The 27,262-nt window shown below is 53.5% G+C and overlaps 1 protein-coding gene and 1 pseudogene across 1 annotated transcript; both read left to right on the forward strand.

The window, feature by feature from the left end:
* Window positions 1–352: 352 nt before the first annotated feature.
* On the forward strand, window positions 353–834 carry LOC134369923 (TLE family member 5-like; annotated as a pseudogene).
* Window positions 835–12,219: 11,385 nt separating this feature from the next.
* ITM2C (integral membrane protein 2C) lies at window positions 12,220–25,840 on the forward strand. The gene is made up of 6 exons (XM_063098426.1): window positions 12,220–12,439; window positions 20,106–20,246; window positions 22,170–22,358; window positions 23,331–23,441; window positions 24,007–24,157; window positions 24,655–25,840. Exons 1-6 carry the CDS (start codon window positions 12,314–12,316, stop codon window positions 24,744–24,746), a joined length of 810 nt encoding a protein of 269 aa, XP_062954496.1. The 5' UTR covers window positions 12,220–12,313; the 3' UTR covers window positions 24,747–25,840.
* The last annotated feature ends 1,422 nt before the right edge of the window (window positions 25,841–27,262 follow it).

Below are 27,262 nucleotides of genomic sequence, written 5' to 3' on the forward strand. Positions count from 1 at the left end.
ACAGACGGGAGGATTTATAGCAGTCGTCTTCACAAACAACATATCATAAGAGGGAAGTTTTAAGAATCAGTGAGCCAAGCTTCCACTTTCAGAAATTAGAAAATGAAGATCGAATAAAACAAAGTAAAGGAAGAAAATAATATAAGAGCAAAAATTAATAAAATAGAAACCAGACAATGCTGAAAAGATATAAAGCTCAAAATTAGTTCTTTAAAAAGATAAATAAATTTGATTAACCCCTAGCAAGAAAAATAAAGGAAAAAAATTTAGAAACACAAATTAACAATATTAAGAATGAAAGGGGCAGGAAGAGGGCCCGGCTAGGCAGCCTGAGCCCCTTCCACGTGTCGTGATGTTTCCACAATGCAGGCACTGAGGCTTGGGGCACGTACCCCAGCACCTCAAATTCATCACCTCTGACTCCCGTGACTGCATCTAAGACAAATTTCAACTGCTGCAGGCTCAGTATCACAGCCCGAAGTTCATCTGTGACAAGCTGGAGAGGCAGCGTCACTGTGTGATGTGCTACAAGATGCCCTACAGCCTGGACATCGAGATGTACAAGCCGCCTGAAATCATCAAGAGCCTGGATGGGATTTGTGCCCAGGTCCTGCCTTCCTCTCCCAAGAGCAGCAGCAGCGGGTCTTGGGAGTCGTAGAGAGAGCAGCTGCGAGTCCACAAGCTGTCCCAGCCCCTGACCCCACTGCCCGTCAGCCACCTTTGCTGCCAGTGGTCAGAGCAGGCACTGGCCTCCTCTCACTGTCCCACCTCTCCAGGGAAGACAAGAATGGCCACAATGGTGACAGCCACCAGGAGGATGACGGTGAGAATTAGGATTAGCAGCAGCTGGTATGGGGAGGGTGGGAGGACAAAGGGGAGCTACAGCCACAAGAGAAAGGAATGTTTAGTGCAAGACACGGTATAGTTCAGGATTGGCTAAACTCCAGTAGTATTTATGGTAGCCACCTGCTGGGGTCCTGCCCCTGCTCATGTGCCGCCCCCTAGCTTTGCTCCAACCCCCACCCCCCAGTCTCAGCCTCCCTCATCCTCCCCTGCAGCCTGAATAGATGAATACCTGCTCATACCACAGATGAGGCAAGCTGAGGCCTGGAGGGCAAATGAGAGACCGTGTCAGAAGGGAGCAAAATCTCAACAAATCCAACACCCCCAGCACGTCCCCATTTGGCACATGTGTAACTGATGGTCAGCTTGATAGGCCCCTCATGGCACATGCCACAACCTCCCACTCTGGCACTGCATGCAAACACAATGCTAGCTATCCCTTCCCACCCTGGGCACCCCATGTCTCCCCGCTGGGACCCATCTCTGCCACACTCACCTCCTCTGCTAGTTCCAGATGCCCCCACACCCACCTGGTCCTTCCCCTGCCCACAAGAGGCAAAGGGAAGTTAGCTTAGCTGGGAAAAAAGCATGGTGACAGGTGACCCAGGATTTCCTTTCTCTCCTTCCCAAATAAAGATGAGGGTACCAAAAAGAAAACAAAAACAAAAACCTCTACACAGTTCTGGAGGTTGGAAGTCCAAGATCAAGATGTCAGCAGAACTGGTGTCTTGTGAGGCCTCCCTCCTCGGCTTGTAGACGGCCTACTTCTTTCTCCCTGTGCATTCACATGGTCTTCCTTCACCTGGTGTGTCTGTGTCCTAATCTCCTATTCTTAAAAGGACACCAGTCATATTGGATTAGGACCCACTATAATGACCTCATTTTAAATTAGTTACCTCTTTTCAGACCCTGTCTCCAAATACAGTCACCGTCTGAGATATTGGGGGTTAAGACTTCAACATATGAATTGGGGATAGGAGCACAATTAGCCCACAGCGCTAAGTGTTACTAATTCCTAGACTTGCTCTTTTGTGTTGACAACAATAATTACAGCAGAAAAAAAAAATGTCCTTAAGCACAGCCCACAGGACAGCTCAAGGCCTAAAGAGAAATGCCTCCCACATACAGGCAAAGTTGCCTGTGCCCACATTCCCTAAACAAGCACAGAGCGCCAGGTGGGCCGCAGACCCGTGACTCTGTGGACGAATCTGAACTCCCTCTCACCTTACGGGTGAAACAGCTGCGTTGTGAAATATGAACATGGAAGGACTGACGCAGCAACTGGATGTGATTCTGCACTTTTTTCCTGGTTGAATCTCCTCTTTCACAAAAACCACAGACTCTGGATTTGACACGAGTGGGCAATCCCTAGTACACCCACCTTACCTGGCTTTCCCCTCACTGTGCCCTCACTTCCATGGCACCCCCACAGGGAAGCCCTCCTGACCCCCAGCCCATGCTGGCCATCCTGAGGCTCCCTGCAATCCTATTACATCACCATTTCATTTTCTTCAAAGCACCTGACACTCGTGGAAGTATCACGTTTATTTACTTATTTATTGCCTGTCTCCTTTCACTAGAACATAGATGCAAGGGAATCGTAGGGCCTTTGTCTATGTCTGTTCATGTCTGAATCCCACAGCCTGGCCCTAAGACACTCTCCATCAATAGCTGTTAAATGAATGAATAAAAACTGCTAGATTTTTAAGAGTAGATTTGGCTTCCAAGTGACCCTTTTATATACGTTTTCCAAATAGTATTTGTATTTTTCTGAATCTAAAATATTGAAAATCGGTCGCCTTCCTTCACTGGAGGTGACTCAAACATCTAACATGGAATGAAAACCCAGGAGGTGACATCCAAATGGAATTGAAACTTAGCAGAAGCGCGGCCCTGGAGGCAGCTACAAGAGGGCGCCCCTGGAACCCAGTCAAATCCCGCCTCGAGCGTGGCCAGATGGGGACCCAGGCACCGCCACCAAGAGGTTCCCAGAAGCCCGAGGGGCCTCCTGCTGTCCACCACCACCCCCAAGTCCACAGTCCCCAAAAGTACCTCTCGCCCTCTCCATGTACCATGACAGCAGAAAGAGGGGCCCAGCCTGTGATGGTGTCCCCAGGAATTAGGATGGCCCCCAAAATATTCCCTCTGCAATAGTAACTACAAATGCAGAATTCCTAGAAATACATTTATGACCTATGTAAAGAAAGGCACAAAAGTTTACTGCAGGTCATAAAGCTTAAAGCAAATGGAGAGACGAGCCATATTCCTGGGTGGGAAGATTGTGAAAATGTTGGTTCTCCCCCAAATTAAAGCAAATCCAATCAAAACCCTAATAGACTTTTGCAGACAAGTAGCAGAACCATTCTAAAATTTGTCTTGAAAAGCTAATACATTACAATTGTCAAGAACGTTAAAAGAAAAAAAAAGTAGTGATAACCAACGATTTTAACTATGTATATAAACAGTGCTGGGGAAAAAAATGGTGAATATATAAGCTTAAAGAGGAGACTTTCTAAGTGTACAAGCAAGAAAGAAATCATAATAGAAAAGTCTGATGAATTTACATATCAAAAGAATCCATGAATGCAATAAAGAGGCAGGTGTGAAAATGGAAAAATACCAGTGACTTCTGATGGACAGAGCTAATATTCGTAATACACAAATTGTTTTATGAAGATAAACACATGAATTAAAAAACTGAGAAGGTACACAGATGGGCTATTCGGAAAGAACTATACGACCAATAAACACACAAGAAAATAGCCAAACCTCCCAATAATCAGAGAAATGCAAAGTAAAACATGATGCTCTCTTCTGCCTATCGAACAGGCAAATGTTAGAGAAAAAAGATGGCACCAGAACCCAGAAGGATTCCTTCACTCGGCCAGTTTCTATCGAGCATCTCCCGCGAGCTGGGCTCGCTGCTTGGCACTGGGGCGTTGAATAAAATAACCCTTTTATTCATAGGGTTTGTCCTCTGGAGACAGAGGCGGGCATGGGTAGATGGGCGACAAAACAGATAAACTCATCACACGGTGGGCAGTGAGCGCTAAAAAGAAAAATCGCGCCTGAAGGGGCAGAGAGTGAGAGGTGTACCATTCGACGGGAGGCCAGGGAAGGCAGTTGTGACGAGGGGACACCTGAGCAGAGACCTCGATGACCTGAGAGAACCACGCACAGATCCGGAAAAGAACATTCCTGGCAGCAGGTGCAAAGGCCCAGGGGCAGGAGCCACAAGAGTGTGTTCAAGAAAGGGAAGTGAGTGGTGGTGGGGACGGGAAGAGAGGAGAAGAGGTGGCGGAGCTGAGGTCAAGGAGCCGTCAGGGGTCCGGGAGAGTAGGGTCTGGAGCCCCCTGGCCAGGGCTTTGGGGTTTATTCTGAGTGAAATGGGAAGCCAGAGCAGGGTTTTAGGTAGAGGCTCGGCACGATCCGATTTACGTTTTAAGGCGCGCCCTCTGGCGGCTGCAGGGAGAGCAGACTTTGAGGAAGCGAGGGAGACGGTCCAGGCGAGACGGTCCAGGTGGGAGAGCAGGTGAGACGGTCCGATGGGAGCAGGGTGAGGACCAAGGTGGGAGGAGCGGGCGATCTGAACAGACTTTGGAGGCAGAGCCCAGGGAACTTGCTGATAGATTCGGCATGGGCTGTGAGACAAAGAGAGGAGACAAGGATGGCTTCAAGGTTTTGGCCTCAGCTGCTAGGACAGAGTTGTCCTCTCTGATACGGGGACTGGGACAGCTGGGGAGGAGCAGGTATGGAAGACGAAGCACTTTGACGGCAGGAATGTAGGGTCGCAGCTCTTCTGAGGACAAGTTGTCAATATGGGTCAAATATTTTGGTACAGGCCATTTAAACCAATTGACCCACTTGCAGCAATTTATTTGAGTTAAATAGCAACCTGGGAAGTAAGAAGCACACTGAACATACGAAAGTCTTCGTGGCTGCTTTGCTTGTAAGAGCAAACATTTGAAAAAGCATAAATAGGCTTCAATCAAATAAATACATTGCATCAAAAGATAGACTCCTATACACCCATTAAAATATAACCTGCATTTGATGACATGAAAAGGTGTTCAGAAAATTTAAGTGAAAAAGACAGATCAGGAAACTGATCCCATTTTTTACAAAATCAACTTTGTAAGTGTAAATATACATGAACAGAAAACCCAGAAAGAATATACACCAATTACATATTGATATTGCTAACATCAATTATCCTAGAGAAGTGTAATTATGAAAGAGGCTGATATTATGGGTCACACAAGGTCAAAATCAAGGTGTCGCCAGTGTGGGCTCTTATCTGGAGGCTCCGGGGGAGAATCTGCTTCAGGCTCGTTGTTCAGGTTGTTGGCAGAATTCAGTTTTGTGTGGTGTAAGACTGAGGTCCTCGTTTTCTTGCTGGGTGCCAGCTGGGAGCCTCTCTCAGCTGTTTAAGGGGACCTGCAGTCCTTGTCACATTGTCCCCTCCCTCCGTCCTTAAACTAGCAACACTGCATCGGGTCCTTCCCATGCTTCAAGTGTCTCTGACTCCTCCTTCTGCTACCTCTCTCTCACTTTAGCCAAAGAAGGTTCCCTGCTTTTAAGGGTCACGTGATTAGATTGGACCCACCCAGATAACCCAGGATGTTCTCCCTGCTTTAAAGTTCATAACCTTAAGTACATCGTCAAAGTTCCTTTCACCGTGTAAGATAACAAATTCCCAGGTTTTAGAGATGAGGACATGGACACCCCTGGAAGAGAGAGGAGGCGTTCTGCCTACCACATGAGAAAACGCTGAAATTATCTTAAAGAGAAAAAAAGCAGGATATTAATTAGAGTTTCTCAACCTTGTGGCTACTGACATTTTAGACTGGATAATTCTTTGTTGTGGGGACCGTCCTATGCATTGTAAAATATTTGGTAGCACCCCTGGTCTCTACCCACTAGAGGCCAGTAACACACGCCACCCGCTCGGCTGTGACAACAGAAAACGTCTGTAGACACTGCCAAATGTCCCCTGGAGGTCGAAATTGCCCCCAGTGGGGAACACATACACATACACACGCACACCCAGGGTGTGGTCTCAATTCTGTAAAGAAGCATAGCACGTGCACACACACACATGCTGATATATACGTAGAGGAAAAAACATTGGAGGAAAAATAAAGTATTAACAGTGGTTACCATGGGTTTTGTCATAATAGTTGTCTTTTCCTTTATACTTTTCTTGGCTTATAAGTTTGAATAGGTATTACTTTTAAGCATTATTTTACAAACCAATTTCTCCCCAACTAGATTTTCAAACATGAAATTTATGTCTGCTTTCCTAGGAGAAGTTCTACTCGATGGCCCTTCACTGTTCTTTTAATGTACTGTTGAATTTTTGCATCTCTATTCATAACTAAAACGATATTTTTCTCTTTTATTTGTCAGATTTTTGTGTCAGAATGTATAGTCTATGCCTAAAATTAATTGAAGCATCAATAGAATTAGTTATTCTGTTTGATTGAAAGAACTATCCAGCTAAATGTAATAGCTGCTCAAAATTATTTTTTTGGAGATAATTACTTGAGAAATTTTTTCAGTCCTTTCCTTGATTATAGGGCATTATGATTCCAATTCTTCTCTAGTTCATTTAGGCCATTTGTGCTTTTCCATAAAATCATCCACTTCAGAATGCTTATATTTACTGGATAGAATTGTAAATAACAATACCTTGTACTTGTCACACCCATCATATCTGTACTTATATCATCTTTCTCATTGTATTAATATTTTCTCTCTTATTTATTAATTATATTTTCTAGAGGTTTATCTCTTTTTATTGATTTTTTTCAAAAGAACTACTTGTTCAATATATGTATCAGTTCTTTTTTCCATTTTCTTATTGACTAATTTTCTTTCTTCTGTTTTCTCTAGGTTTGCTTTGATATTTCCTCCCTGGGTTCTTGGTGTTAGTACTTAAATCATTTATTTTATTTTTATTTTGTAATTATAAATTCTTATTATTTTTTAAATTATGGATTCTTACAGCAAGGACTGCTGACTGCTTCCCGATATCCATTTTCCCTTTCTTCTTTAGTAATAGAAACTCGTTTAACTCATTTAATGAGCTCATTGCTACCTACTTTAAAAAAAAAAAAAACACAAAAAAACCCCATTTCTCAGTTTTCCCTGTGTCCATCAGAAATCATTAGAATCTTTCCAGTTGAACACCTGCCTCTTTATTTCATTCATGATATTTTCAGATATGTAAATATATCAAATTTTCCATCATGATTTCTGGCCTGTACACTTACAAAGTCCCCCCTTTAAACTTGTATTATTCACCAGTGTTTTCTTCTAGCACTGTTATTTCTGTTACATTGCAGTCTTTAATCATCATTACTTTTTTTCTTTTAAAGTTCCTGGCAATTGCAATATATAGGCTTTCCAAGGCAAATTTTTAATTTTTTTTTTTTTTACTTGTCTGCAAGAACCTATCAGGATTTTGACTGAATTTGTTTTAATTTGAAAGAAATTGACATTTTCATAATCTTCCCATCGAGGAATGTGGTTTGCCTCTCCACTTACTAAGCTTTTATGCCCTCAGAAGAATTCTTTCCACCAAAAGATTTCAACATCACAAATCTGTGGATCAGACCTAAGACCACGTGTGTGGCAAGACAGTAAACAAAACGACTGACAGAAGATTCTGAGATGATAATGAAAGGCTCTGTTCCTCACCCCATCAGCCCATGCCTGTCACCCATGGTGGCTCCTGTGTGGAACACCACCTGCTGCTGTGGAAGTCTCACCTCCCGTCTGTGAAGTGAATACGACACATTAAAAAATGAGACTCGCTTCTCAGGTGCGCACTCGACAATGAGGTGCACATATGTTCACTGAGATCACCTGACGGAGTATTCACAGCAGCACAGTTTGTAATAGCCCCAAACTGGAAGCAATCCAAATATCCATCAGTCGTGGCATGGATGAAGAAACTGTGGTACATGAAAGAAGACCATGAGCACGAACCCACTGTCCATGTACACAACACGGACAACATCTGAGCAATTCCATGAAAAAGGGAAAATTTTGTAAACAAATGATGTTGGAACACCTGGAGAACCACATGGAAAAGAAGTAAACCTCAACCCCTACCTTCCACAATACATAAAAATAAATGAAAAATAGATCGTAGACCTATAGGTAAAACCTAAAACTACAAAGCTTCTAGAAACAAACATGTGAGAATAAATTCAATCGGAGGTGAGCAAAGATTTTTTAGGCAGGACACTAAAAGTACCGACCATAAAATTAAAAATCGATACATGGAACTTCATTGAAATTATGAACTTCTGCTCATAAAAAGACAAAGCAAAGGGAAAAGCTGGCCACACCCAGCTCCTAACTAGCTTCCCAGAGAAGAAGGGGACCAGAGAGTGGCAGGTGGCCATGAGAAAGGCGGAGCTGAAGGCAAGCGCTGGGCTGCGCTGTCAGAAGCCCGGGGTCTCAGACCTGCCGTTGTCAGAGCACAGCACTGACGACACACACGTCTCCTTGGGGGCAACTCCGAGGGTGGTGGGTGTACTCCTGTATGAGACCCGTGCATTTCCAGAAAGCCAATCCACGGATGCTCTACTGATTCATTACAGCTCTAAGTCTTAAATGCTAGTGCCTTAAACTGTAATAAACCAGATTTCTGTGCAGAACAGCACTCAGCTCCCCAATTTGGAGAAAGGAGCAGACACCTGTAAAAGTTCACATTTGAGGTTTTACTTTTAAAGTGAACTGTTGCAGGGATTGATTCTGGGAGACCTTCCCACCAGAGCCAATCACCCTTGGGTTAATGGGGTGCGTAGTTAAGGGAGAGGGCTCGGCCAAGTGGCTTAAAGCCATCCTAAGCAGACAAGGACTGGAAACAGCTTAGAGATTTCAGCCACATGGAGATGTAGGTGTGGATGCCCCATCAGGCTAGGATGTGTGTGGTGCAATGAGGAAATGGACACAGAATTTTCAAGAAGTTTGGCTAAGAAGAAAAAGAGAAATAGGGTACCAAGTGGAGGGGGAGATGGGGTCAAAGGAGGCGTTTTTTTTAAGGTTAGTACAAGCATGTTTCAGAGCGGACAGAAAGGAAGTATGACAGATGCTTTAAAGCATCTGATGGGGCTGGGGAGGGGGCGGTGGAATCCTCCTTAGAAGGTGGATGAGCTGGAAAGGAGAGAAAAGACAGACATTCCCCCGAAGCGAAGCGGGGGGCACCGTCACCAGACGGGCCGCTGCTGGTTGGGGGCAGGATCTGCTGGCAGGCAGAAGGGTGTTCTCACAGGATGGTTTCCAGAATCTCCATGAAGAGGCGAGCTCAGCTGCTGAGAGGGAGGGGGAATCCTGGAGAGGGCAGGAGGTGGCTGTCGGAGTGCAGACAGAGTTGGCTACAGTAGCAGTTCTGGAACCGGAGTGTACATATAATCACCAAGAACTTGATACAACACAGAACAGTCCCAGAGTTTGCATTTCTAGCAAGTTCCCAGGTGCTGCTGGTACTGCTGGTTGGGGTCACTGCTCTGAGAATGACTGGCTAGAGAAGCCACACCCATCCCACTGTGGAGCTCAAGGGACACCCTCCACATGGACTGCTCTGGGATTGCTCCACTGAGGGTCCCAGAGGAGGGAGCATGGTGGTTCCAAAGGACATGATGGTGTCATTTGCCCCAGCTGAACTTAGCAGGCCCTGAGCAGGTCCTGGAACCAGAGCAGTGGGCCACAGAAGCTCTGCCAATTTGGGTGCAATGAAAGGTCAGAAGGACAAGGAGGATTTGAGCACTGGCAAGAGAGGGCTTGTAATGCAGGGCCAAGGGCTTCCAGCTCAGACATACTCTCCTCCCCTACCAGTGTGCCTTCTCATTTCCCTGCCATCTGTCACACCCTGTCTGTCTTTCCTATTCCCAACCAAATCTGCTGTCTTCCGTGGGGCCTCAGCTGCACCGCCACCCCAGCTCACCCTGCTGTCCTTCTTTACTAAGCCACAAGACCGGTGTGTGACAATGAACTTCACAGTGCCTCCAGGAGCCCCAGGCGTTATTGACCGGCCATACTGCATTCCATCCAATCTAAGATGCCGCCGCTTGTAAGACAACATACTTTAGGTGCATTAAGAAAGAAAACTCACTGCCAATTATAATTGTAAAAGATATCTCGATTTCAAGAGATGTTAAATATCAAAAAAATGTGTTTCTTAGAATCTATGGAATTTGGATTTTTGAGCATCTACCAGAGCAGCAGTTCTGAAAGTATGATCCAAAGACCCTAGTGGTCCCCAAGACCCATTCAGGGGGTCTGCAAGGTCAAAAGTATTTTTGCAATAATACTGAGATATTTGCCTTTTTCATTCCCATTCTCTCATTAGCATACAGTGGAATTTTCCAGAGGCCACACATGTGATGACATTGCTTTGATGGCCATTGAAATATGTGTATTACCTGTGTTCTAAAATCTTCTGAGTTCTAATTTCTAATATAGTAAATGTTGATAGACATAACCCACATAAACAAAAGCTCTTTGGGGTCCTGAGACCAGAAAGTTTAGGAATCACTGCACTGGAAAAAAAAAAAAAAAAAAGGAATCACTGCACTGGGATGTGTGCCCAGCACTTGGCTGGCACGGGGCCCATGGTCAAGGATAAGGAGAGGCACAAGGCAGGTGTACACAGTACTGAGGGTGCACAGGCAAAGGGACTTGCCCAGGCCAGTCAGGGAAGGCCTTCCTGAGGAAGGGGGTGCACGCCTGCCAACCTCAGGCACGTGGGTGCTTCAGCCAGGAGGTCCTGTCTTGTTGACTGAAGATCTGCCCCGTACTAGATCTGAAACCCTGGGTTAAGTCATGCTTATCTCTGTCACTAACATGAGGTTAATGCATAGGTCACAGAGGCTGTGATGAAAATAAAGGATTCAATGCATGGGAAAAAATTCAGCAGACAGAAGGCTTAACATGATCAAATCCTTGGTTGCTGGGTGGGGTCTTGGGCATTTCTGTTTTCTGCCACAGAGCTTAACACAATGCTTGGCACACAGGGGTGCTTGGAAAACACGTGCTGAGTGGAGAAATGAATGTTGGGGGACACTGACCCCATCAAGGCCTGGGAGCTTGGCTTCTCCAAACAGCAAGATTCACGTAGGAGCTTGAGATGCTGATTAATGATAACCTCCTCTCTGGCTCTGGCCCAAACCAAATTCCTCCTCATCTCCAAACCATCTTCTTTCATCTGCCCATTCCCTCCCCCGTCCCCAGGCTAGTGACCTTAGCATCAGTTAGACGTTTTTCTTCTCGACCTGTCTGTCCTCAAGGCTGCTAAGTTCATCCACGATCTGAGCAAAGATGTTTGGGTCTGGGAATGGGCACCGAGGGTCCAAGGCCTCCGCAGAGGACCTGACAGGTAGGAGGTGGGGCAGTGGAGGACCGACTGTCCTCAACAAGCTGGCAGGTCCCCTGCTTCCTCCGTCAGTCCACAGCAGAACCAAAGCTGCGTGTTCAGCCCAACGCTGTGCTGGGTTGCTGGCTCTGTCCCCCACCCAGCCTGGGCCAGGGACAGTGAGGAAAGGACCAGGGCTTTGGTGCCAAGAGACGCCCCAGCAACAGAAGTCCTGCTCCTCCCCAATACCTGTGATGCTTTGCAGGGCAGTGTTGACTGGAACCCAAGGCTCGACACCTGTCCTGGGGCTCTTCTCCCCACACTCGCAGCGGTCTTCCCGGATGGGAGGGAGACGGGCCCGCAGGGCTGGCCACTCATAACAGGCGGCAGCTAACTCGAGAGAGTCAGAGGGCAGGGGCTGCCGTCCTCTCTACTCCTGGCGGCTTCGGCTGCACCCCAGGGGCCCTCGGGAAGGTTTTGAAGGAAGGAAGAATGAGGAAGAAGCACGGTGGAGAGTGACGGAGGCGTGGATGGGTCCAGAAGGCCGGATGGAGGCCAGCAATCGAAGCCCTCTCCCCCACCAAGGACGGTCCAAAGAGGGGGCCGCGCGGGGCAGGTACAGTGGGCTGAAGCGTTTCCAAAGAGGAGGCTCTGAAGTGAGGCAGAGGACGTGGGGAAGTTGGCTACAAGCTGCACGTGTCTGGCGAACACAGTTAACAGAGCCTTGCAGGGATGCTGGTCGTAGAGAGGGAGCGGGAAGGCATCCGGCTGCGAGGGGCTGAGTTCATGAGTGACGAACGAATGAATGAATGTCTCACCGGAGCGCGCGGGCGGGCGGTGCAGGGGACTCGTGTCCCCCGCAGGTCCGGAGCGGCGCGCCCGGCAGGGGTCACTGTGGGCCCCGCCGGCGGGAGGGGGCGCAGGCGCGGCGGGAGCCGGGGCCCGCCCGCGGGGGGCGGGGGCGGGAGGGCTGGGGGAGGGGTTAGGGACGGGGACGGGGACGGGATCCAAACTTCCGGTGCCTGCGGAGCGCGGAGCGGCGGCTGCACAGAGCCGGGCTGCACGGGCGGAGGCTGCAGGGCGGACGCGCGGGCCGGCGCAGCCATGGTGAAGATCAGCTTCCAGCCCGCCGTGGCCGGCATCAAGGCCGACAAGGCCAGCAAGGCTTCGGCGTCGGCCCCGGCCCCGGCGCCCGCCCCGGCCGCCGAGATCCTGCTGACCCCGGCTAGGGTGAGAGGGGCCGGGGGCCGCCGAGGCACGAAAGGGGCCCGGGAGCCGTGAGAGGCGCTGGGGCGGGAGCTCTCGGATAGGGCGTCCTTCCCAGCGTGGGGAGGGGGCTCGGGTCCTGTCCTAAAGCGGCCGCCGAAAGCAGAAGTCGGAAGGGGGTGGGGGGCCGAGGCGCTGGTCCTCGGGTGGACCCCGATAGGGGAGGGGGCTGGCCCCGAGAAGTTCGAAGGGTGGGGGGGCGTCCGGTTCCAACCGTGGGGGACAGGCCGCGAGCTGAGACCCCGGTGGGGGATGGGAGGAAGCTTGGACGTACTCTCCCCGAAGTAGGGCGGTGGGATCTGATCGGATGGGGGGGATTGGTGGGGCGGTGACCGGGGGAGCCTGGTGCCGACGAACGGGGGACGTTCTAGTTTTCGTCCTAGTCCCCAGTGGGGGACTGCGGGGGACGAAGGACGTGCTGCTGGTGTCCACCGGAATCGGCGCACCAGAAAGCGATCAAAGGGAAATCAACCAGAACCGGCCGCGCCGCGCCTCCAGGGCTCCGGGGACCGAGGCCGGGCGCGCACACCCCAGCCCGGCCCAGCCCAGCCCCGGCCCCTCCCGGCCCTCGCGCTGGGCCGCCCGCTCCACGCCGCGGGGAGGGCCCGCTCGCTGCCCCCGCGCGTCGGCATCCCGGGCCTCTCGGGCCGGCTTGGTCCGGGCAGCTCCTGCGCGCCCCGCCCCCGCGGGCTTCCTGCGCCTTCCCTGTGGCCTGCGGGCAGGAGGCATTTCCGCCGTGGAAAACTGTCTGAGCTGCGTGGAGTGTGTCGGGGAAGGGCCCGGAGAGGGCAGGACGCGTGGCGGGCAGGAGGGAGGGGTGCGACGGCCGGCCCAGCCAGGCTTTTCCGTGCCCCGGCAAAGGTGTCTACGCCGCCGCTGCCCCCGCCCTCGGCGGTCTTGGGGCGCACCAAGCGCCCCCCTCCACCACCCGAGACAGGACGAAGAAAGCCTTTGTCTACTGCCCCCCCCCGCCCCCGCGGCCCCCTAACCGCTGCAGGCTTCTGAAGCGCCTTCCTCAACGCCTTGCCCCCTCCCTAAGTTTTGTGCCTCCCATTCAGTCTTGCCCGGGGCTGCTGAGGACGACCTGGGCACGGGAAGAGGGGGCGCTGGAGACGGCCCCAGAGGTGGGCGTCAGCCTGAGGCAGGAAAGCCAGGAGCCTGAGCGAGCTCCTTGCCGTGCGATGGTCACTGCAGCAACCGGCCGACCCCAGCAAGGAGAACTCAGCGACCACCCAGAGCGGATTGGGGGTTGCTCTGCAGCCCCACCAGAGCAGTCCAACCTACATCTGGAGCGCGATGGAAAGGGGGGCACTCCATGTTTGAAGACGGTGGTCTGCAGCTGTAGAAGTTTGCAAGGGGCTCTTCAGGCCTCCTTCCTCTCTTTAGAGGAGGGAACCAGCCTCCTCCCCCTCCTCTCAGCCCAGGGAGGGGGACAGGAGGCAGCGTTTCTTACTCGTTTCTTTTTCCGGCTGTTTCTCCCAGGGGCAGGCGCCCAGGAGAGACCAGGGGGCAGGACCCTGCTGCTGAGAGCCACAAGACTGGGGGAGGGGCGAGCACCAGGCCAGACAGTGGGAAGATGTAGTTCCAACTCCATCAGAAGGCCCACCCACCAAATTTTGCAGGAGTGGCACATTCTCCCGCAGCAGCCTGCTGATGGCGTTGGGCAGGATGGCAGAGCCCAGCATCGCCTGGGTAGTAACCTGTCTCCCACTCTGGCTTTCAATCAGGCTCTGAAATCCAGTGTCCTCTCCGCACCCTCACCCAGCATGAAATGGAAACATCAACATCTTCCTGCGTGCTGTTCTGTTCGGGTGGCCTTGAGCCTGCTGAGGTGCCTCCTCCCCCAAACCTTGTTAGTTGGGCAGGGTCCCCCCCTCTCTGATTGGCAATGGGAAGCTTAGAGAGGGGGGAATTAGGAGGAAGAATTAAAATCCCGGCACCTTCAGGATGGAACTGCATGTTGGTCAACTTTCCCAGGGTGCTGAGGCCCTGAGGTGGCTCGGAGGCACATTCAGGTGTCACATGTTGGCTCTGCCTGTCGCTCTCCATTTGGAGACCCTAGTTTCCCTGCCTGGACAGCAGCCACATTTCCCTTGCCCGGCGCCTGGCGTGGAGCCAGCCCTCCTCTCCTGCCCATTTCACAGCTAAAGCTCAGGACAGAGCCTCAGATGCTGTCAGGGCACTGAGAGGTGGCAGGGCAGGAGGCTGGAGGGGTGGACAGGCACACGGGGAGGCACAGAGAGCTGCATTATGTCTGCAGCAGTCTGTGCATTTTGTCTCACGCTGATGGGGGTGCACAGGAGAGCTTCGTAGAAGGTCTCTTCTGCCTGGAGGTGACCCCAAACCCCTCCTTGGTGTCTGAACTAGACTCAAAAACAAGCTGTAAACAGTGATCCCTGGAAGGAGCACTTGATGGACAGGACAGTGCACCAGTGCCTTTGGGCAGTTGTCGACCAGTGTCCAGGCCCAGGGGACAGGGCAGGGTGGCAGCAGCACCCTCCCAGCAGAAACTCCCCCTGCTTCTGAGCAACAACTGAAACACAAGGAGGATTTTGTCTCCAGACTTGAGGCTGGGAGGAAGTGCCTCCATGGGCTGGGAAGGGATGGAGGTGGGGGCCCAGCTGGGCTCCAGCTGCCCAGCCTCCCCACGTGGTGTTTTGACTCTGAGGTGATGAGAAGACTGCGCTGCTGGGCACTGGTGTGAAGCCCCTACCTCCAGCAGCCACTGGCTGGGTCACTCTTCCCTTTCGGAGGCCCACGGACCAGCCCTGCCCCTCTCCTCACAGTCTGCCTCTGCCTGCATGTACACACACACACACACCAGACACAGGCGGGTGTCGGCATGTACAGACTCACGGGCTGGGGTCTGCAAGAGCAGAGAAATACTTTAAATACAGTCATCTTACCTCTGTAATTCTGTCCTTGGCATTTGCCTTTGATTAATGGCCCCTGTGTCGTCCCCTCCCCCAGCCTGCATACCTGGGGATCAGATTTCACTTTCACTGTGTGTCCTGGCCTTGGGGGCTTGGCAGGAGGAGCTGGGTCTCCTGGAATTGTTGGGGGAGCCGGTCTGGCCAGGCTGGGAGACCTCCTACCCCAGTGCTGCTGCTGGGAGGGGGAGGTCAGAAGGACCTTGGTGAGAAGGCAGCCCTGCTCAGCCCTTCCCTTTGGCAGAGTGGGGACTTTCAGGGATGCCATCTAATGCTGCCTGCCGGAGGGCTTTGGCATTTGGGCGGCCACCACAGGGGCTTTTCACGTTTCCCCATCCTCCGCTCCCTTTTCTGTTCTCTCGGCTGGTCCTTGCGTGTTTCAAGGCTGTCAGCAGACTCTCTTAGTGAGGAAAAAATGTTTATGGTGGAGTCACAAGCACAGCCACTCTGTCCCCCACCCCCAATCTCTCCAAGTTCTCTCCCCCAGGAGAGCTCTGCCAGCAGCGAGCTTGGCTTCTTGTCCTTCCTGAGCCTTTGTTCTCTGGGGACGCCTCGCCTGTCTGGGATGGGATGGAGGTGCAAGCTCGCCTGGCTCCACCAAGCAGAGCGCGCTTCTGCACAGGTGCTGCCCCCAGGCCTTCCCTCTGCAGGGAGGACGGAGGGCTTTCCACTGACCGGGAATCCCTGACCCGGCAGGCACGTACCGGGGGACGTCTGTGCTTTTGCAGGCCCAGGTGGACAGTGGGCATCTGCCACTCCCCCAGCCCCCTGCTGAGGACAAGACTGATGTGCGGGGGGGGGGAGGGGAGGCCACCCCGCCCCCCAGCCTTCAGCCCGGGCCCGCAGGGAGTGTGCTCCTGGCTGCCAGCCTTCTCCCAGCATCCCGCACTTAATTTGGACATTGTCAGTGAGGGACGGGAGCAGGGGAGCTCTCCCCGTAAGCCCTGGGGGTCTGCCGAGTTAATGCTCCAGTTGGCTGGTTTCCCCCTGACCTTTTTGGCCCTGGCTTTGCTAAGTCATTTACTGAGCACCATTACCGGCCTCTGTGAAGCCAATAGGCGGAGGCCCAGGCCCGGCTCAGGTCCCTGGACATCTGGCTCACGTGCCCCAAATGAGTGTGCAGGGAGGCACTTTGCTCAGGAAGCCCCGTTGCCTTGGAAACAGTATGCGATATTTTTCCGCTTTCTAAATGGAAGCCCCCAAATGCCTGGCTGTCAGTAACTGCTCCTGTGGAGAGCAGCGTATTTCCGGGTGTCCAGCGTGACAGTGAAGCATCTGGTCGGGGCGGGGGTGGTGTTTCAGGGAGGCTGATGGCTGGCAGCCAGGGATCTCAAGGGACAAGGGCCCGGGGTTGGGCCCAGGCTGCCTCTGCCCCACCATCCCCAGGCAGGTGGAATAAATATCCCCAAGACCACAGCCTGCAGAAGGGGCCTTTGGATTTGGAGCCTTGGCTTTGATTGTGTAGTATTGGGCCCAGTCGGCAGAGGCCACCCTGGGGCAGGGCTCAGGGGCTGTCCTTCTTGTGTGGGGCTTTATGTCAGAAGTTCCTGTGGTCTGCAAGCAGGGACCGCCATGCTTTTCGGTCTAGCTCTCAGCAGCCTCTGCTCCTGCCCTCACTTCCAGCCCTGCTACTCAATCATGATGCCTCCAAGGGCTCAGCTCTGCAGGCTGGAGGCTGGAGGCTGGAGGGTGGGAGCAGGGTGGCTGAGCCCCGGGGCCGTGCTGGTGTTGTCAGTAGGGTCAAGCGAGAGAGCCCTTTGTTAGCCCTGGCCATGAGAGGGGTATATCCACTGCCCTGCATCAGGTAAGGTGGGGGGATCCCCGGCCTTCCTGGGAGGGTCCTGGCTGGACCCTCTGACCTCCTCAGCCACACTTGGCCACCCCACATATTCAGTCAAGGCCACTGAAGCCCCCTCCTCCTTCCCCTGTCCTCACTGTAGGACATCCATGCCCGGCCTCCCCCATACCTGGAGGCACCTGACCCAGACAGAGCTCTGTAACCCCAGGGGAAACGGGGCAGAAGCAGAGGGCGTCATGGACCTCAGGCCTCACCTTGTCCCGGCGCCAATTTGTGGAGCAGACCCTTGGACTCTCCCATGTAGCCCACCGACTGACTGTCTTTCTCTTTCTTTCTTTCTGTCTGTCTGTGTCTCTCTCTCTCTTTTTTTTTTTTTTTTTTGGCAATTCTCACAAGCTAGCTTCTCTGGTTTTCCAGACTGCAGGAGCAAAAGCACAGCCACTGTGCAGGCTCCACAGCTGTCCGAGGTGGCAGCCTAAAAAGGAAAGGCTCAGCTGATAAAGATCTGCTATTTTTATCTAGCACTTTATCCTTTACAAAGGGCTTTCAGGTTCTTTGTCTCCTTTAATCCCAGCAAACCCCTGTCCAGGATCATCTGCTCACATTTCACATGGGAGACCTGAGGAGGGGGAGGTGCGGTGGCCCACTGGACCCCCTCAGTACAGTCTGGACCTTGGTGTGAGCTGTGCTCCAAGGGCAGGATCACAGCTGGTGCGGGCCTGGCCTGTCTGGGTGGGCCACCTTGCCTTACGACCCACTTGTGACAGCTGGAAGAACAGAAAGGCCATCACTTCTCCTGATGGCCTTGTTTGTGGGAGCCCCTGGGTGGTGTGTTCCCTGCAAGATCCTGGCAGAACTTGGCTATTGAGGTCCCCCCATCTGGTGCTGCTCCTGGAAGCCCCCTGGAAAGTCAGAGCACCCCACCCCCTCTGGCCAGCTGCTGTCCCTGTGGGCTGTGGCCATGTGTACACTCACTCGTGACCTTGGTTAGTGTCCCCAGAGCACAGAGGAAATGCCTGCCAGGTGGGTGGTCCCCACAATCACAGGACCCCGGCTACAGGGTCAAGGTGGGGAGAGGCCCCAGGCCTGTGGGTGCGCTCAGGCAGTGGGTGGCAGTGGGTTTGACCCCAAACCTCCTGGGTGAGCTCCTTGGAGGACAGACCTAGGTGTGGGGGTGCAGGTCAGGCCAGGGCTCCATCCCCGGGCACAGAGGCTGGGGACCAGCTGGCCTGCTGATGAATGTGCCCAGTGAAGGGGAGGGTCCTCCAGATGTTTTCTGTCCTTTTCCTAGGGATGGGGAGGGTACCAAGCAGGGAAGGCTCGGACCCTCTGATGAGGCTCACACTTGCTCCCTAAGACTCAGGCTATACACCCCGCTGTGCCCTAAGATAGCAGGTACTGAGGATGGGCCCTGAAGAGCACAGCAGCCCTCACCCCCAGCCCCACCAGGCCAGGACCCCTGTGCTGTGCTGAGAGATAAGGGCCTGTCCTGAGTGACTTAGACCTGAACCATGTCCCCGCCCTCCCACCACCGCTCCAGGGTGAAGGGAGAAAGGAAACGGGGCACAATCTCAGAACATCTGGCTGGAAAGTGTCACTTAGTGCGACCTGCTTACTTTGTAGATGGGGAAGCCAAGGCCCACAGAGAGCGAAGCTAGTGGTTAGTGGCAGGGCTGGAATGACAAACTCCAGGCTCCTGGGCTGGAGCTCCTCCCCTGCCCCATGCTGCCTCAGCTTCTTGAGGTCAAATTGACCTCTAACCTCACCCTTGGCCATATCTGGACACCGTGGAGGAGGGAAGGGATGGTGGACATTAGAGGCAGAGACAGGCCCAGGGCTTTTGCAGCATCTCCAAGGGAGTATATGGGACTAGGTTAGGGCAGGGGAGGTAGGGCAGACTGAAAGGTGACCAAGGTCACCCAGTGCTCCAGGTAAAGCAGTTTTATTGAGTTTTATACTCACACCATCCACTGGCCCACACCTGTGGCCTGGAGTCAGGTCAGGTTGGCATCCTGGCAGCCCTATGGCTACGATCCTCAGCAGGACCCTCAGATCCTGCTTTGGCTCCCAGAGCAGGTTTTTTTCTAGGAACTTCCTGGCCTGGTCTCCCTGACAGCCACATTTCCCTCCTGGCAGGAACTCTCTGGCTTCTGGAAGCTTCCAAACTTCACTCTGTAGACTTTACTTCCGACAGCCTTCTGGCCACTGCTGGCCAGTGCCTGTGTGGAGCCAGTGTGGATCCAGCATGGATCACAGGCCCAGGGCTGCCTGGCCAGAGACAAGCACTCATGCCCAGACCCTCTAGGCCTCTCAGAGCCCCTGCCCCCAGCAGTCAGTGACTGCTCCCTGCCATGGCCTGCTTGGTGAAGTCCAATAGCCTCCACACCAGTCTCCCCACCTCCCACTGCCCTCATTCCAGCCCTTGCTCTGCACTCCAGCTTTGTCACTCCTCAGCTCAAGAGCCTTCCCTGGCTCCCCATTGCCCAGAGCAGTGGCTCCCAGCTGGCCTGGTGCATCCCAATTCCCATAGATTCCTAGGTGTAGTGCAATCACTAGGGCCATGTCAGTGTGTCCCCCATTTTATGCTTGAAAGCATATACAGTGGTCACAGCTGGTATAATGAAGGGTACTAAGAACACAGGTGATTCAGAATGTACCTGCCTAATCCCAGGGATCATTTTAGGTGCCTTCGAGGTGGGTCTTGGCTTCTCTAGCTGGGAAGAGGTGGGGGGACCCTGGTGAGACTTCCTTTCCTTCCAGATGATGCTCTGTGCATCCTTCCCTCCCCTTTCTCCACCCTTCCTCTGGGCCAAGCCAGCAGGGTGAGATCTCACTTAGGGAGGAGGGCAATTTCCAGGGAGGTGAGTGGGCGCCTGGCTGACGCCAGCACTGCTGTCCACAGGAGGAGCGGCCCCCCTACCACCGCTCCAAGAAGGGGGGCTCGGTGGGCGGCGTGTGCTACCTGTTGATGGGCGTGGTCGTGCTGCTCATGGGCCTGGTGTTCGCCTCGGTCTACATCTACAGATACTTCTTCCTTGCTCAGGTGAGGCACTGGGCTGGAGGGAGACCAGGCCTCAGAGAAAGGCTAGCATTGAGAGAGGAGCAGAGGGAAGTGTGTAGGGGCAGTCAAGAGCCAGGAGCTTGGGGCTTGTGAAGAGGGGACAGCAGGAAGCCCGGGACATGCCCTCAGATGAAGCAGGGGCCCAGGCAAGCCCAGAAGACCTGCCTGCGGCCTCCTTGGGCCTACGCCAGCCCCACCCTTAGTCTCTTATCCCTGGGAGCCAAGCACTGATCCAGGTGACAGCAGTGGGGACTCTCCCACAGTGTCACCCTTGGGAATTACCACCAGAAACTCAGATCCAGCAGAAATTGGGACTCTGTGATCCCCTCCAGAGCTTGGACCCTCTGACTACAGGTCTTGCTTTAAGGCTGCCCTAATTCCGTTCCACGCATGGACATTTGGGTTATGAAACAAGAAGGGAGAAGATGGGTACAGACAGATTCTCCACTGCCCCCTTCAAGGAGCAGGATGGGGGGCTGCCAAGGGGCTCGCTTCCACCTGCCATCACACCCCCTGGGCATCTGGGCACAAGCAGGAGAACTTGTGGTCACAGCGACCTTGGGATCAACCTAGACCTGGGGAGGGAGTGTCAGCATGTTCTGGGAACTGAAGGTAGTTAAATTAAAACTAGCCCAAAAGAATAAACATAGACGCATCTAATGGACAGTCAGTCTCAGGGTAACAAAAAGGCTGGGACTTGCCAGTCTGCGGCCCAAGTGACCTCCTCCCACCCCTAAGCATTTAGCATTGTTGTCACCCAGTTTTTCCCCGGTAGAAATTACTGAAGAGTGTGTATTCCATGGGGCTTTCCCCTTGACACTGCAGCTCCCGCAGCCTGCCACCTTCCCACGTCCCCTCCCTCACCCCTCCCAATCCACAGCCTGCTTCCCACTTGTCCCCAGCCCCAGCTCACGTCCTCCTGGGGATCCTCACCCCACCCCAACTCCTGGACAGTGTGGACACCTCAGAGGGCCCCTGGGCCTGTGTCTAGGCATCCAGTCTAGAGCCACCTGGCTGTCCTGGCAGGCAGGGTGGCCCAGCTTCAGTCTCGCAGACCTCAGGGGCCGCACGTGGCTCGATGATTCATCCTGCCAGGAGAGCTCACACTCAAACAGATGGGGGAATTCTGCCAATTACAAGTCAGGCAGTCCCCAGCACGAGGCCCAGAGAAGAGGGGCCAGTGGACACAGTGTTTGTTAAGGTTTCTCAGGCATGGGGGCTGGGAAAGGAGGAGACTTGTCCAAGGTTGGGCGTGGAGGTGGCCATGGTGGTGGCACTAGAGTCGAATGATGTTGCCCCTTAGCTCCTCCCCTTCCCTCTTTCTGTCCCCCAAGGTCTGCAGGGGGGGACAGCAGGTGGCAGAAAAGGCAGGCAAGCATCTCTGGTGGCAACTGAGGGCAGCCCTACCCCATCCCACCCCCAGCACCCAGCCTGTCCAGTTCTGAGGTTTGCCCCCCAGGACCCCTGCCCACCCCAGGCTCTTTCTCTGGTATCTGCCCCTCTGTGGAAGGCTCAGGGGTGATTGGATCCTCCCCCTGCTGGTCCACCCCATGTCACAGTCACAGACTCATGGACTTGGAGATGGGAAGGAATCTTTGGGATTATCCTATTTACAGATGGGGAAACTGAGGCCTAGAGAGTTTTTTTCCACCTAGGAACTGGCAGTCTCAGCTCCCCCTCCCTTCCATTTGTGAAGCTGTGAAGTGCCTTGTCCAAGGCTCAGCTCATCTCCTTACTGGCACCCCAGGCTCTTACCCAACTCCCCACATCTGTCTCTCCATCTGTGAAGTGGGTCTCACGGTCCCCACCCTTCCTGCTTCCCCAGGCCTTAGGGGTGTGACATGGACGGGTAGGTGGCAGTGCCGAGTGCACTTTGTGACCAGTCTCTCTCCCCGCCTTGCTCAGCTGGCCCGCGACAACTTCTTCCACTGCGGCGTGCTCTACGAGGACTCCCTGTCCTCCCAGGTCCGGACTCGGATGGAGCTGGAGGAGGACGTGAAGATCTACCTCGACGACAACTACGAGCGCATCAATGTCCCCGTGCCCCAGTTTGGCGGCGGCGACCCCGCAGACATCATCCATGACTTCCAGAGGGTGAGGGCAGCCTGTGGGCAGCCAGCGGCTGGCCAGGGACGGGGCAGGGTGGTGAGATGGTCCCGGGGACACAGAGCAAGGGCGGCGGGGGCGAGAGGAGAATCCTTGGAGTGTCTGCCCTGTGACAGAACTAGCGGTGCATGGCAGAGGCCACCGTGCAGGCTTGCCAGGGTGGGAAAGACCTGGCTTTTAGTACTTTTATCAGTAATACAGTCATGACTGAGTGTGAACTAGTCACGGTTGATTTTCTCCTTGGCCACCTGAGCGCTGCAGGCCTGGCTGTCAGGGCGAGGCCGTGTCCCTTGTTTCCGGTCACATCTTCCTGAGGTGCAGCACAGCTGCCATCAAGCACATGGAGCGTGCGGCTCAGCGGGTGTCTGCAGAGGTTTGCGCTCGTGTAACACCACCCAGAGCACGACCTGGGACACTGCCCCACTCTGGAAGCTTCCCTGTACCTGTCCCAGTCAGTTCCCCCGCCCAGAGGTGACTGCCCCTCACACCTGTGTTGCCATCGGCTGTTTTGAGGCCAGTGAAATGCAGGCTCCGGCTCTCTTTGCCCTGAACTTGCTTCCCAAAGTTCTGTGGGGTTTTTCAGCACTAACCTTCCCTCCGTGTCCTGGATGTTCTTGCAACAGAAGCCTGCAGGGGTCCCGGGACGGAGCCTCTGTTGCTGAGGTCCAGGCTGTCCCCAGGGATGGCTGGACCTCACAGGTTGGATGAAATACAGTTGGGACATTACTATGTTCCCCAAACCTCAGCTCTGCAAACCCATGAGAAGAGCCTTTGTAACAACCAGGGCGTTTCACAAGTAGTCAGAGTTTTCATCTATTCATGGCACCTCCTACAGACACAGGCTAGGAGAGCAGCAGGTGGCCAGGAGTCTGGGGGCACCACTCCTGAAGGCCAGGGCCGGGGGGTGGCACGGTGGGATTCGCAGCCCTTCCCAGGTCAGCCTTGCCTCCTCCTGCCCAGGGGCTGACCGCCTACCACGACATCTCCCTGGACAAGTGCTACGTCATCGAGCTCAACACCACCATCGTGTTGCCCCCTCGCAACTTCTGGGAGCTCCTCATGAACGTGAAGGTGAGCGGGGGGCATCTTGTCCTTCTCTTGCCCCATCCCCCATGCAGGCCAGGCATGGGGCAAGGGAAGTTGCTGCAGCGGTGGGTGGGGGGACCCAAGGACATGGCTGGCAGCTGGGCCCTGCGCCCCAGATTGCTCACACTTCTGCCATCCCCCTGCTTCCACATCCCCAGAGTCAGTGCCTGTTCTTTTCTTCTCCCCCACCGTGGAGAACCTGAAGACCAGCTCCCTTAGCCTTCAAGGCCATGCCCTGGCTCAGCAGTGCAGGCAGGAGATGGGGGCCTGCCCTTGAGGAGCCTTCCCTTTGGGAGGGAGACCAAACTCGCGCGCGCACACACTAGTTCCCCGCAGTGTAGGCACCTGTACAAACAGCAAGTGCCTGGGACAGCAGGAGGAACAGCCAAGGGGCCTCTGCATGAGGGAGGTGGCCATGTGGGGGAGGGGCACATGTGAAGGGAAGGATGGGCATGCAGGCGGTGGGGGGAGCAGGTGGTGGGCCGCGGGAGACCACGGAGGAGAGCCCTGGGTGCTGACCCGGCACTGGGGCCGCTCCCTTCCTTTGCAGAGAGGGACCTACCTCCCGCAAACATACATCATCCAGGAGGAGATGGTGGTCACAGAGCACGTCAGCGACAAGGAGGCCCTGGGCTCCTTCATCTACCACCTGTGCAATGGGAAAGACACCTACCGGCTGCGGCGCCGGGCCACCCGGAGGCGTGAGTGGCTGGCTCCACCCACCTGATGTCCCTGCCCTGGGCTCCAAACCACAGCCATCCTGTGGCAGTGCCTGGCCCAGCTGTCAGAGAGCTCAGACAGCAGCAGCAGTAATACCAGCTGGTGTTAACTGAGCACTTACTATGTGCCGGGCTCTGCTGTACACTCCTTACGTCCTTCTGAAGAGTGTGAGTCCCCATCGTCATTGTTATTATTCTTGCTGCCCCTCTTAAAGATGAGGAAACTGAGGCACAGAGAAGTGAGGTAACACCCCTGGGGTCACACAGCGGGAGTGGCAGACGCAGGCAGAGTCCAGCTCCTGAGCTCTCACCACTTCACCGCTTCTCCTGGGTGAATCTGGGGGTCCCTTCCTGGGCCTCCTCCCCCTCACACCCCGGGGCCTGAGGTCCCACTCAGGCTCCAAGGCTGGTGGCCTTCATGGCCCAGCCAGTCCTGGGCTGAGACACAGGCCTCACTAGGATTTTCTGCTTCCTCCCAGGGATCAACAAACGTGGGGCCAAGACCTGCAAGGCTATCCGCCACTTCGAGAACACCTTCGTGGTGGAGACGCTCATCTGTGGCCTGGTGTGAAGCCCCTGCTCCCTCCAGGCCTCGCCCTGTCCTCGTCCTTTTCTTTCGGGCCACTCTCTGTCCCTCCTCCTTCCCTTTGCTTAGCTTGTACTTTGGATGCCTTTCTATAGATGTGACACGTCTCCCTGTTCCTTTCCAGCCCTGCCCGCCTCCCTGTACCAGAGCCGTGACTTCTTGAGGCCCCCACCTCACTGGCCTCCCAGATATGGGGGAGGGAAGGGGCACCCCAAGATAGTTTCTGTGACCCACCTGGGCCCACAGCCGCCATGGCAGCCCAAGGGGAAGGACTGGAAGGAAGAGCCGGGCACGTGAGGGCCCTGGATGAGGGGATGGGGCTGGGGAAGGGATCGTGGGGTTCAGAAATATCTGCACAGTTGGGAAAGTCCCAAAAGGCTTTTTTCCTGGACAGCACACTTCCTCCCCTGTCCTGATTCCTAGGCCAGGGGCTTGGGCTGAGGATGGGGGGGATATGTCCAGGAATGGACCCACCAGCGCACAAGGGAAGGTGGCTGTCCTGGGTCTCCCAGGACTCCTGTCAGTGCCTTCAGCCCACCAGCAGGAGCCTGGAGTTTGGGGTGGGGATGAGTCCTGTAAGCACAATCATTCTCCAAATGGAACCAAAGAAGCAAGGAGCCAGGGTCCCCAGCCCTGGCCCCCAGGAGCACAAGTGGGGTCTCCACAGCCAAGGCTGGAGCTGCAGGATGGGCTGCAGAGGAACGGGGCAAGAGGGTCCCTTCTCAGTCCCATCCAGGGCAGCCCTGCCAGGCCAAGCACTGGGGAGATGAGCTGTGGGTGCTGGTGGGTAAGTGGAGTTCGTTGCTTTCCAAGGGTAAATGGGGGACAGGAGAGCCACCTGGTACGCGTACACCCTGCCCCCTCTTTTCTGAAATCCCATCCTCCTCTGCTTTGGGGGGATGCACCATTTTTCCTTTTCTTCTCACTTTTGCATGTTTTTACTGATCATTCGATATGCTAATTGTTCTCAGCCCTGAGCCTCCAAGAGGAGGGCTTCGACACCTCCAGGGGGACTTAGGTGCTCTCTGGAGATGAAACTCTTAAATGCTTTGTATATTTTCTCAGTTAGATCTCTTTTCAGAAGCATCTGTAGAACAATAAAAATCTTTTACTTCTGACTTTGACTTGGGTGTGGCAGGTGGGGGGGCGCAGCGTGGGGGCGCTCTGGGGGCAGAGTGGCGGAGGTGGACTTGGTGGGGGCAGCAGACAGGGACAGGCCAGCAGACCTTGGCATCTGGCCCGTAAATACGTGGACTCGTTTGCTGATTCAGCCGAGGAGCATGGACGTCCCCTTCATTGTCTCCCTAGCTCCTCTTGGCCACTCTCTGAGCTCACGTTTTTTACAGGAGAGTAAGGAGGAAAGGGCTCGGAGAGCTTGTGAAGCTCGTCCAAGGTCATGCTGCTTTTGCCTGGAAGCTTCCCTGTTATGCTTCACATGGCAGATGACATCATTGTTGCATGCCCTTAAGCACAAGGACAGCATTGTATTCACAACGTCTGGGCAATTAGTAACTATTCTGGGTGAATCTGAGGTTTGGCGTGATCATCACAGGGTCACATTCTCCAGAGAAGGAAGTGGGAGGAGAGCTGGCCAGAGCCTTGGCTAAGTGGTCTCCAGGGGCAGGACCTGTCCCTGCCCTGGGGACAAGGATGGGTACCTACATACACCCTTGGTGCTGTTCAGTGTCGGGACGTAAAAGACTCAAATGAGCGCGCACACACCTTGTTCTTGTATCCAAAGGACTATCTTGCAAAGATGTCAGTTTTCCTCACATTTGTCTATCTGAATACAGTGCGGCTGCAATTAAAATACCAACCTGATTTATTTTTTATTGTGACACAATCAGTTCTTTGGGGAAAGTCAACACGGGGAGTAGAGAGGTAAATCCCCAAAAGGATAAAGAACAGCCCTCCAGATATGAAGCATTATAAGCTACAATAATTAAGGAGTTTGGTGATGCAAAGGAAAAGGTCAGTGCGATGCAATGGAGGGCCCAGAAGTTGACTTAAATTACAAGGAAATTTAATATATGATCAGAGTGGCATTTCCAGTTAGTGGGGGATGTGGGTTATTGTTAATCGAACAACCAGCTAGTCATTTTGACAAAAAATTAACTTGGATCCTACTTCCCTATAACAAAATTAATTCTGGATAGATCAAAGGTTTTAATTATGAAATGAAACCATAAAAGTACTTAAAAAGAGGAGATGATTTAAAAGATAATCTTGGAGAAAAAGTGGCCTTTCTAAACGGGATACCCACCAAGAATAACTTGGACTATGGAATTTGTATAAAACAAAATGTACCACGAAATTAAAAGGTTTATAAGCGGCAAACGGGGAGATGCTTTTCAAATGCAGGACATAAAGGCTATTTTTCTTAATATGCAGTGTTCTTATAAATCATTACGAAAAATGAACAACCTGATAATTGGGCAGAGAATACGAACGGGCAGTTCACAGTATGAGAAATACAAGAGGATCGACGCTTACACATGAAA

This window comes from Cynocephalus volans, chromosome 1, assembly GCF_027409185.1.
Source record: "Cynocephalus volans isolate mCynVol1 chromosome 1, mCynVol1.pri, whole genome shotgun sequence".
Lineage (NCBI taxonomy): Eukaryota > Metazoa > Chordata > Mammalia > Dermoptera > Cynocephalidae > Cynocephalus > Cynocephalus volans.